Here is a 12,513-nt window from a genome sequence, read left to right as displayed (position 1 = left end):
GCTCCAGAGTTTTGCTAAAAGACAGGTATGTTTGTCTTACCCACATGTTACCATAGTGCATCCCAATCTGAAGAATGTGACTGCCAGCCTTTCCAGGATAGATCAGACACCCTGGAGGAAAAAGCTGTGTTTAAAAAAAAAAAAAAAAAAAAAAGCCTGGAGGCTAGGGTGGGAGAGGGGGTAACAATGAGAAAAATGAAAATTGATGCTTGTGTGTTCATCTGGGAATGACTCTAAGTAGAGTGGTAGGTGATTAAATGAGAAAAGTAAATCAGTGTTTTGTACCATCTTTTGGATACAATGTTCAGCCTAGGCTTTATCCCTGAACACCAGACTTACATATTTAATGGCCTGTTTTGAGATTTACACTTGTTTTGTTATTTCTTTCATAGCTGCTACCACCAACATACACTCATTAGAAAATCCTATTCAACCTCCAAAACATATGCAAGCAACAAGCAAGCAAACATGCATAAGCAGGGGGAGCCTCAGGCAGAGAGAGAGGGAAGCAGGCTTCCCACTGAGCAGGAGGCCCATAGTGCTGGGACTCAGTCCCAGGACCCTGAGATCATGAACTGAGCCAAAGGCAAACACTTAACCAACTGAGCCACCAGGCATCCCATGACTACAGATTCTTAATTTTTGTTTCTGTTCCTATAGTCCATTCTGCACACAACAGGTAGGGGACAATAGTCACATGATGTCATTTTCCAAATTCAAATAATTTAATGGCATTCTATGACTCTTAGAATAAAATCACAACTCCTTATGTGGCTTACAGGCCTTTACTCATGAGTGGGATCCTGTCTACCTCTCCAACACCATTGGTACTATTTTATCCAATCCCCAATACACTGCACCGATCACACTGGCATTGTTTCTACTTCCATATTGAGTTCTTTTTCACACTAGAACTGTTGTTTTTGCTGATCTACCCCTTGATCACTCTTCTCATTTTATGGCATGGGCAGCATTTTTCGGCATGGGCAGCATTTTTCATCCATCATGTCACACTTCAGAAAGAGCCACCCCGACTACCTTCCTAATGATGGCTTCAATCATCAACCCATTTACTGCCCATCACACAACCCTGGTTTTCACCCTTTGCTAGAAAATCAAAACAACTTTGTCTCCTTGGTCATTGCCTTCTCTAGAAGGTAATCTCTGTGAGTCCAATAACTTATTTTGCACTGACCCACTGTACCTCTAGCACCTAGCAGAATGCCTAGCACATTGTTTACCCTCAAAACACTGTTTCATGAATAAATAAATGGAAGATATATTCATAATCAACTAAAACAATATTTTCTTTGTGGTAACAGATTTTCTCATATGCACATTTACAGTAAGCCAAGGAGTTACTTGATTTTTAAATACTTTTTAATTTGATGAAAAAGGAGTATGGCATTGTTTAGTCTAAAATCTATTTAATTGTTGTGTCACTGGAAATTCAGCTTCTACCATTTTTCACTATTATAAGCAGTATTACCATATATAAACTCGAAACTGATATATAATCATTTAACTTCTTACTAAAGTGGCTTTTTTAGATCAAAATCTTTTTATATGTTTCATGAAATTTTCCTGTGAAAATACTGAACGAATTGATTCTCCATTGCAGTGAACTGGAGTTCATATGTTCATATGGTATATATATCAGCTTTCATTCTGTCAAAAGGAAAAGAAAGCCTAATGGAAACTAGTTAATATGGGAAAATATCTCATTTAACAAAAGACCAATGGAAGAGCAGATTTCAGGATTATTGATGAAATGTCTTAATAATGTCATTCTTTGAATTTGCCCTCAGGCTGACTCCCTTCAGGATTACAAAACATCTGAAGCAGTTCTAGGATAAACATCCCAACAAGACCATAACCAGAGGCAGAAATGAATCATATCCCTTGGTGTCCCCCTCCTAGAATGAGGAAATCTCTCCCAGAAGCCCCATAGGAGGCTGCCTTCAGGTCTCATTGGCTGGGAAATGGGTGACGTGCCCTCTCCTAAACAAGTCACTGATAAGGAGCATGGAACTACCAGGAAGAGTAATAGTGACAGCTAAGTCTTAAACCAGTCTGGATTTTACCCTAGAGTAAGCATGAGCATTCTGCCAGTAAGGAAGAAGTTGAACTGGGGTGGCTCTTCGTAGGCAATTAATAGTATCTGAGAATGCTGAATATTAAAATTTAAAAACTCTTTGACAATTTGATAAAAAGCTATTAATTAACAATGCATTTATTTGACTACTAAACTGCATTAACATTTTCTCTTATGTTCTGCTACCTTTTTAACTCCTTTCGGAAGTCTCAACCCTTCTTGGTGGCAGGGGAAAAAAAGAAAAGAAGAAAGAAGAAGAAAGAAAAAGGAAAGGCTGACAGGCTGACATCATTACATCTCATATTAGGTTACAAAACCCACCTCTTTAGGAGAATTCACTCTATGATACTGATGAGGGAGCAGGAGGCTGGCTGAGGACAAAGCAAAACTCCCTAAGTTTCATCCAAGCACAGTGACTACTCAGTAGGACGGGGGACAATATGAATCCACAAAACACTCATTATTTGCACTAACCACAGCAACATTAGCAGGAGAATCCATAGGGCTGCAGCTCCCAAGAAGATTCTTATATTTTACTGACAACCCAAGACCACCCTGTTGTAATTTCATATTATAGTCTGTGCTCCAGATCTCCCAAACTTGTCTCCAGACCTTCCGTTAAGGTAGAACAAGTTGGATTACCCCTAGTTTCAGTTCCAGTTACTCTTTGACTTATTTTCTTATAGGTTTTCTATACCATTAATTTAAGGAATATCTGATGCCATTGAGCATGGTACATACACAGTCTATTCTGGTTGGGCCATCGGATTCATTAATTTGAACTCCAACAATAAGTGTGCTTCAATCTCTCCCCATCTTTACTCACTTTCCAACATTTCAATTTCAGTTACTAATTAAATACATTTTATTACATTAACGGAGCAATACTTTTCCTTCCTTTAAAAAAATATTTCCCTTTGAACAATAACACCTAACATGTTCCTTGGACAATTATCGGGTTGTTCAACATCTGTTTATTGATACATGAGCTATTTATATACTAAAAATATTGATTATGTGTCATATATATTCCCAAGTCTTTTCCTTTGTTTTTCAAACTTAATGTAGTAATTATAGATCTATAATCTAGTCAGTCTTATTTATTTACGTTTTCTGTTTTGGGTGACATGATTAGAAAGACCTCCCAATCTGAGACCAGGTATGTCCACTCATTTTTTCTAAGGATGTAAGCCTTTTGATTTTATAGTAACTGTCAGACTTTATTTATGTATATAATTATATACTTAGCTAATGAAAATCTTTAAATACCAACAAGACAATTACTGGGGCAGTGCATTAAAACTGACAAGATAAATGAGGTCTTTCATGCAGGACATTGTCCTACTGATGGTGTTCTTCTCTCTCACATTTGCTCCCGATGGATGATATCATGCTCACTCACAGGTACTACATCCAAAGCAATAACCACCAAATCAAGATTTCAGGCTAACATGTAAAGAAATTCTCCCAGCCCATGAGAAGTAGGAGAAATATCAGAATCAGGAAGAAAAAATTGAGGCCTAGGGCAAAAGTACTTACCAGGAAAGGTGAACGTTGTGTTGGTTCGATCATTCAGAAGCAAGGGGTCAGCTTCATTTCACTAATTTTCTGCTTGCTCTCGGCAAGTTCAAAGTGATTCTAGGCATAATCTGTCATGGCAAGAAACATGGATGCTATTTAGAACTGAAATAAAGAACTGTGGGGGAGACTGAAGAAGGAAAATATTCGTGGCTTTTTCTCAAAATGTGTATTGGTACTGAAATCAGGAACAAAGGCTCTCATAACAGCTAAAGAGTATACACCTACTTAACAGTCACAATTACAATTCATAGACTGAAGGGAAGGGAAAGATGTTCAAGAATCATTTCCCTAAGTATGTCTTAAATATCCACTTTTTATATAAAGAGATTGGTACATTGCTGCTATTTAAAGAAACCCTATCCTCTATTTGAAATCAAAACCTGAAAACCAAAAATCAATTAGGCTTAATTTTCCAGAGACAAACCAATGAAGTTCTTAAAATATTCTTACACATTACTCTGAGGGTTTTCTTAGAAATTAATTTAAAAGTGAGAGAATTCAGGACACAGGTGTTTAGGGCTGTCTTATTGGTTTTTACTGAACTATTGACTTAGACTGGTTTAATCTTCCATGCGTTCTGTAAGGGGAGGCACACAGGACATTGTCACTGACTACTGAACGTTAACAGATACCTCAAATCAGTTGAAAAGGCTTGACCGAGCAAAGGTAGCTAGCAAGGGGCAGAATTAGAACTGGAAATCAGATTTTCAGATTTTTATTTTGGCATTGTTTCTACTCTGCTGCTCTTTTTACTATAAAGTCATTCCCTAGGATTTTATACTAAAGCTAAATGATAACAGATTTAAAACAATTTCAGTAGATTGCTAATATTTGAGTGCAAAGAAGATAAGGTTGAGGAAATGAGGAGAATCACAGAAGAAACAAGTTGTTATCATACTGTTTCATTTAATCAGTATGGCTTTGAGCTAAAAAGAGAAGAGGAGGGCCCCTGTAAAAAACCGACGTGTGACATCCAAAATCCTAGAAATGGCTATCCCAGACTAAAAAAACTGACTTCTAACCATTTTGTTAGACGAAGGCATGCAGTGGATTGTGAAGCTCAACAGAAGAACATGGGCTCTGTCAAGAAGCTGACCTGGGTTCAGGTTCGGCTCTGCCACGAATTCATTGTGTGGCTTTGGGTTAAGCCACTTAGCTAAGCCATACTTTTCTCATTCAGATAATGGAGAAATATAAAGCAACCACTTCATATGGTTGCCAAGATTAAATGTAGTAATATATGTAAAGCATTTAGCACAGTGCTAGGTACAAGGTAAACACAGTAGCAATCCCTTGCTGTGGTTGTCATAATAAGGAGCACAGATAGTTCGAAGAGGCTGCTTCATGGTGGCCCAGGAAAGACCCAGTTCTAGAACCTGGAATCTTTCTTATATCTACTCCCTTGATCTTGGATCAGAGAGTAAAACCTTAAGGTTCTATCCATGGTGATCACAGAATTCAGAGGCAGAGTGAGGTCTGACTCAGATATGCTGTGTAATCTTGAAGCAGCAATTTCATTTCTTTGGGTTTCATTCCTTACATGTGAGTTGAAGTTACCAGTAAGATTTCAGCAAGCAGTTTTGAGGACTAAATAAAATAGATGGGTTAGAGATGGTATTTTTGCATAAAGGCCTGTGTAGACTCAAAAACCCCACACGACACGAGTTACAATTACTCATCACACCGCCTGCAGAGGTGGAAGTGGTATTACGACCAGCAGAGGCTCCTCTTCTTATTTTCCAAACAGCTACTGCCTCTTCCCAGGGCAATTGAAGGCTTCCCTATTTTGACCAAATCATGTTTGTTCACTGGACATAATTACTTGGGATTCTGAAATGTCATGGTGGCTCTGGCTTTATGCACTAACCAGACCATTAACAGCTACGAAGCTAAGCACCAGTTCACAATCCATGAACGCCTCAAGGTTATAAGATCCACTTCTCAACCCTCTTTGCAATCCTGGCACAGTCTAATGTTGGGAATTAAGTCCAGAAATGGTAGGTTGCGTCAGGCTACAGGAAGCCTTCAGTCATGAGCAAGAATCTGGATTTCTCTTAAGTGGGTGATGAAGTGTAACTGAAAGCTGTTAAGCATAGAATTGCCAGCCATTTTTGTGTACTAGAAAAATCACTTTGGAAGCTGTGTACAGGTTAGCAGGAGGCTTGGCCTGGAGGTATGACCTGTGTAATCATCATCAAGAAAAGGGGAAATATGCTAAGAATTCTGCCCAATACAGAAGGCAAGTATTGAAAATAACTTTTCAAATGTTTCCATCAATATCCTTGACATTTCAATGTAATCATGTTCAATTATATAATACCTAAACATTATTGAAATATTAGAGAACACAGAGAAAAGGCAAAAAACTAATTATCTACCCTACACTACCCAGAAATATTTTGGAGTACATGAATCTTTTCAGACTTTTAATGTGTATTGTACGTATGGAGAGAGAAAAGAGGGAGGAGGAAAAACCTGACATTAAAATACATAAAAACATGGGGCACCTGTGTGGCTCAGTGGGTTAAGCCTCTGCCTTTGCCTCAGTTCATGATCTCAGGGTTCTGGGATCGAGATCCCCATTGGGCTCTCTGCTCAGCTGGGAGTCTGCTCCCCTGCCCCTGCCTGCCTACCTGCCTACTTGTGATCTCTGTCAAATAAATAATCTTTAAAAAAAAAAAAGATGTAAAAACACTATAATATATCAGGAAGAAAAGCCAGAAATGAAGGTGATATATATGAGGAATCATTCTTATAGGAGGAGGGTATCAACAGTCTAAAATTGATACTTATAGGGAATAAGCCTGACAATGGAAGTGGAGTATATAGTAGCCTTTGTTTTTGTTTGCTTTGTGTGCTTTTATATATATTTTTTCTGGCTTTATTGAGACACAATTCACATATAATATTGGGTAAGTTTGAGGTATACAATATAATTATTTGTATATATCATAAAATGATTACTATGATAAAGTTAACATGTTCATTACCTTATATAGTTACAATTTGTGTGTGTGTGTGTGTGTAATGACTTTTAAAATCTACTCTCAAATTTAACTATAGTCACCATGCATGCTTCGTGTTACCTCTCCAGAACTTACGTATCTTAGAACTGAAAGTCTATACCCTTTGGCCGCCTTCACCCATTTCCCCCACTCCTAGCAACCACCAATCTATTCTGTTTCTAGGATGTTCCATATATATATGCCATATTTTATTCATTCATGCGTCAGTGGACATTTAGGTTGTTTCCATGTTTTGACTATTGTAAATAATGCTGCAATAAACATAGGGGTACAGATGTCTCTTTGAGAAAGTGGTTTCACTTCCTTTGGATATATACTCAGAAATGGAATTGCTGGGTCATATAGGAGTTTTATTTTGAATTTTTTGAGGAACCTCCATACTGTTTTCATAGTGGCTGTACAAATTTACCTTCCAACAACAGTGTGCAAGAGTCCCCTTTTCTTTACACCCTCTTCACACTTATGTCGTCTTTTTAATAACAGCCTTTCTAATAGATGAGAGTGATATCTCTTTGTGGTTTTGATTTGCATTTCCCTATTAGTGAAGCTCAGTACCTTTTCATGCACCCACTGAATATCTTCTTTTGGAAAAATATCTATTCAGGCCCTTTGCCCATTTAAAAAATTGTTTTGTTTTGCTATTATATTGTATGAATTCCTTATATATTTTAGATATTAATCCCTTATCCAATTTGTGGTTTACAAATATTTTCTCCCGTTCTGTAAGTTGTCTTTTCATTTTGTTCATCGTTTCCTTTTTAGTCCCACTAGTTTATTTTTGCTTTTGTTACTTGTGCTTTGGGCGTCATACTGAGAAAAAGCATTGCCAAGACCAATGTCAATGAGCTTTTTTCCTATATTTTCTTCTAGAAGTTAAAAAAAATAAAGCCCACAGGAAAAAAAAAAATTATTAGTAATTCCATAGACTACAAAAGGGCTCATTACAGGTTGTTTTCAGTTCTCCCACAGTATATTTAAGATGTTTTCCATCATGTAAAAGCTAAGTTAAGTACAACCTTTTCAGAGATATTCTATTACATAAAGCAAGATATTCTAGAATGTGTACAGCTTTTTTTGTTGTTGTTTTTAAAATGCAACGCTAGAGGCACCTGGGTGGCTCAGTGGGTTAAGCCTTTGCCTTCGGCTCAGGTCATGATCTCAGGGCCCTGGGATCGAGCCCTGCATCGGGCTCTCTGCTCATCAGGGAATCTGCTTCCTCCCTCTTCTCTTTCTCTGCTTGCCTCTCTGCCTACTTATGATCTCTGTCTGTCAAATAAATTAAAAAAACCTTTAAAAAATTTAAAAATAAATAAAATAAATAAATGCAACACTAAAAAGGTAATCTACCTTTTCCTGGCCATAGGGAGAACCATCCTTAGGCATACTATTCCTTAACCCCTCAGAATGGAGGGATATTCACAGATAATAAGAGCTTTATCAGTGTTGCAATATGGAGCCAAAAATGTAAGTCAAAATATTTAGCAATTCTGTGTTTGTATTCTTTATTAATACATATTGTTCCTATTAAGACTTCCCCTTTGCTAGGACTCTTCCAGACTGAAGACTGAGCTGCTTTTTCGTGCATGATTCTCCATATGGCATAAAGAACTATGTTCAAGGGGTAAAATTAAGCCATCTGTGGTGGTTCATATTCTTCTTTTAAACTGGTTCTTTTAATGGTACATCATTAGAATATGCAAACATATTTCACCTTCACTGGATTTCTTCATCATAACCAAAACTGTATGTAACCTGCATTGGATGCATAGTCCTTCTTATTTTTTACTTGTTGATGGATTTTGATGACCACATATTCACTTCTCCTTCAAAAGCAAAATGCAAAAATAATAAGTAGCAAAATCATAAATTCTACATCTATCTCCTTCAACGTGAAAGCTGAAAATGCCATTGCAGACTTTTACATGTTTTTTCTTCCAAATGGTTTCTGTTAAGTCTTGGAAATGAACAATGAAAGATGGAATTATTAATTCCCCACTCATCACCAAAGTGATGAAGTTGTCACTGCTGAGAAATAGTCAAGGGAACATAATGCATACAAGGCTATGACATTAAATAAAGCCACTCAGAGGACTAACATAAAGTAGATAGTCAATAAAAATACATGTTGAATGAATGAAACAATGAATGGATAAACACAAGAAGTTGAACTGAGGTTCCTGAATCTAGCATTTGATTTCCCTTATTCATGAGAAAAAGTGTTCGGTTTTTGGTTTTTTTTTTTTTTTTTTTTTGACATTATAAAATGTTGGACTGTTATAGTAGATCTGCAAGACAATTATAAAAAATATAACATTCACATAATGGGAATATCAGAAAGGGAAGAAAGAGTGAAAGGAACAATAGAAGATAGGTTTGAAGTAATGATGGCCAAAATTTTTTCAAAATTAATGACAGCAAGCCACAGATCCAGGAGGCTCAGAGAACACTAAGCAAGATAAATTAAAAAAAAAAAAATCTGTATCTTGGTATATCATATTCAAATTGTAGAAAATCAAAGACAATGACTACGTCCTGAAAGAAGCCAGAGGACAAGGGCACCTGGGTGGCTCAGAGGTTAAATGTCTACCTTTGGCTCAGGCCATGATCCCAGCATCCTGGGATGGAGCCCCACATTAGGCTCCCTGCTCAGCAGGAAGCCTGCTTCTCCCTCTCCCACTCCCCCTGCTTGTGTTCTCTTTCTCTCTCGCTTTGTCTCTCTGTCAAATAAATAAATAAGAATCTTTAAAAAAAAAAAAAAGAATGAAAGAAAGAAAGAAAAAAACAAAGAAGAAGCCCGAGGACAAGACCCACCCCACCTGTAGAGAAGCAAGGATATGAATTATATGAGACTACTCTTCAGAAACCATGCAAGAAAGATAAGAGTAGAGTGAAATATTTAGTGTTGGCGGGGGGTGAGGGAGGACGGGGACAACAACACCAATCTAGAATTCTGTGTTCAGTCAAAGTATCCTTCAAAAGGGAAAAAAGTAGACTTTCTTAGATAAACATATATTGAGGGAATTTGTCAAGTTAAAAAGTTCTTCAGAGAGAAGAAAAATGACACAGGTCAGAAATTCAGATGTACATAAAGTAGCAGACTTGGAAAAGTCATAAATGAGAGTAAAATCTTTTCTCTTTCTTATTAATTGATCTAACAGATTAACAGTTTGTTCAATAAAATAATAGCAACAGTATATTAGATGATTATTATGTTTAGGTAAGTGAAATGAATAACAGCAATGGTAAATGGGACAGGAGGAAAGAATTAGGAATACGCTGTTATGAGGTATTTGAAGCAATGTTTTGCAATGTTGAAGCAATGTTGTTTTATAAAAACAATTTGTCACAAGCAGACCTGCCATACAAGATATATTAAAGGGAGTCCTTTTAGGTTGAAAGGAAAAGACACTAGACAGTAACTCAAATCCACATGAAGAAATAAAGAGCAGCAGTAAAGACAACTGAATGTAAAAACAGTATAGGAAAATGTAAATTCAGTATAAATATATTTTAAATTTGGAACTCTTTTTTAAATATCTCCTATCTGACTTTAAAAACAACTGCATAAAGGAATGATTATAATCAGTGTTGATGGGCATACAATATATAGAGATAAAATATCTATGATAGCAACAGCACAAAGAAGGAAGGAGGAGTGAAAATATATAAAAGCAAAGTTTTTGTACCCTACTATAATTGTTTTTACTTTGAATTATATTGTTATAAGGCAAGATTTTAATTTTAATCCCTAAGAAACTCAACAAAAATAAAACTCAAAACACAAATACACTAAAAAAAGATAGCTAATTAAAAGGCAAATCATATCTATTTAATACAAAAGAAGGCAATAATGGAGGAACAGGGGAATAAAAGGATGTAACACATAGAAAAAAATATAAAAATGCAGATACAAATCATTCTTTATCAGTAATTACATTAATGTAAACTATTATCACCAACTAAAGGGTAGAGACTGGAAGAACAGATTTTATTTAAAAAAAAACACAACCCAATTCTATACTGTCTATATACAAGACACACACTCTAGATTCAAAGACATAAATAACTTGAAAGGAAAAGGATGGGAAATGATACATGACACATGACACAAATGGTGTGGAAAAGAGAACTAGAGTGGCTATACTAATGTCAAGAAAAAACAGACTTTAAGACAAAATTTGTTACTAGAGACAAAGATATTTTACAATGATAAAAGGACTGACCCATCAAAAAGATATAACAATTATAAACATATATGCACCTATCAACAAAGCCCCAAAATACATGGGGCAAAAACTGAAAGAATTAAAAGAAAATGACAATAATAGTTGAAGAATTCAACATCCCATTTTATTTTTTTTTTTAAGATTTATTTTATAGAGAGAGTGCATGTATTTTGGGGAGGAGCAGAGGGAAAGGGAGACAGAATCTCAAGCATTCTCTAAGCTAAGCACAGAGTCTGGCACAGGGCTCAATCTCAGGACCCTGAGATTACCAGCTGAGCTGAAACCAAGAGCTGGATGCTTAACCGACTGCACCACCCTGGCATCCCCAACATCCCACTTTAAATAATTAAGAGAAGAACCAGAGGGGTGCCTGGCTGACTCAGTCAATGGAGCATGTGATTCATGAGCTTGGTGTTTTAAGTTTGAGACCCAGGTTGAGTGTAAAGACTATTTAAAAAATAAAATCTTAAAAAAATTTAAAAAGAATGACTAGAAAGAGGATCAACAAATAAACAAAACACTTGAATTAACACTACAAATCAACTGGACCAATAGATACCTATAGAACACTCTACCTAACAGCCGCACAATACATATTTTTCTCAAGAATACAAGGAACATTCTCCATAATAGATCATTATATTACACCACAAAAGAGGTCTCAATAAAGTTAATAATATGAAAATCATATAAAGCATGTTCTCTGTAACAAGACATCAGTAACAGAATGTTAGTGAATGTAATGAGATAAAGCATAAGTAGCAGAAACTAGAGAAGTCCACAAATATGAAGAAGTTAAACAACACACTCTTAAATAATCAACAGTTCAAAGAAAAGGGAAATTAGAAAATACCCTGAGATGAATGCTAAAAACTTAGGGGAAACAGTGCTTAGAGGAAAACACATAGCATAAATGCCAATATATTAAATATATTTATATATTATTAATTAATTATTAATTATTAATTAATATATGTTAAGTAATATATATTAAAAAGCTCATCAATAACCTAAACTTCCATGTTAAGAAATTATAAAAAGTGGAGAAATTTAAATCAAAATAACCAGAAGGAAGTAAAGATTAGAGCAGAAATAGGTAAAATAACAGCAAAACAATACACAGATTCCCATTCATTTGTCTATTGTCTATGGCTACTTTCAAGCTACAACAATAGTGCTTAATAACTGGAACAAAGACCTTACAGCTTCACAAAGTCTAAAATACATCCTATTTAGCACTTTAAAAAGAAGTTTGGAAGACTTCTGGTTTCAGTTCCAACAAAAGAGCTTGGAAGTCATCACTCTCATCTTTACAACAAGATGAAAGATGAACAAATTGAAACCAAATGCCTTTTCTTAGACCCATCAGAGAATTAAGATCACAGGGCAGACTGTCACCCAGAAATCTGATAGACCGTCAAACACAGAGAAGCACAGCTGAGATCAGCTTACCTGGAGCAAAAGATGCTGGAGTCTTAATCTGCTATGAATACTTCAGTGATAAACTTGACAAATGGTTGGGAAGCTAAGTGTGACTAAGAAACTCCTTGAGGACCCAATCTTAGGAGAACCCAAATGAATTTTA

General features: G+C 36.0%; 1 protein-coding gene across 1 annotated transcript in view; it reads right to left on the bottom strand.

The window, feature by feature from the left end:
- CFAP95 (cilia and flagella associated protein 95) overlaps positions 1 to 12,513 on the bottom strand; it is a 233,222-nt gene that overhangs the window by 211,313 nt on the left and 9,396 nt on the right. Inside the window, exon 3 of the mRNA XM_082696709.1 lies at positions 3,635 to 3,744. Within this exon, the coding sequence (XP_082552835.1) occupies positions 3,635 to 3,667 (33 nt within the window). The 5' untranslated portion in view covers positions 3,668 to 3,744. The remainder of the gene's footprint in view (positions 1 to 3,634; positions 3,745 to 12,513) is intronic.

The sequence above is a fragment of the Mustela nivalis genome (genome assembly GCF_964662115.1).
Source record: "Mustela nivalis genome assembly, chromosome: 13".
Lineage (NCBI taxonomy): Eukaryota > Metazoa > Chordata > Mammalia > Carnivora > Mustelidae > Mustela > Mustela nivalis.
The sequence above is the reverse complement of the archived record's forward strand: the minus strand, read 5'-3'. Positions and strand labels throughout refer to the sequence as shown.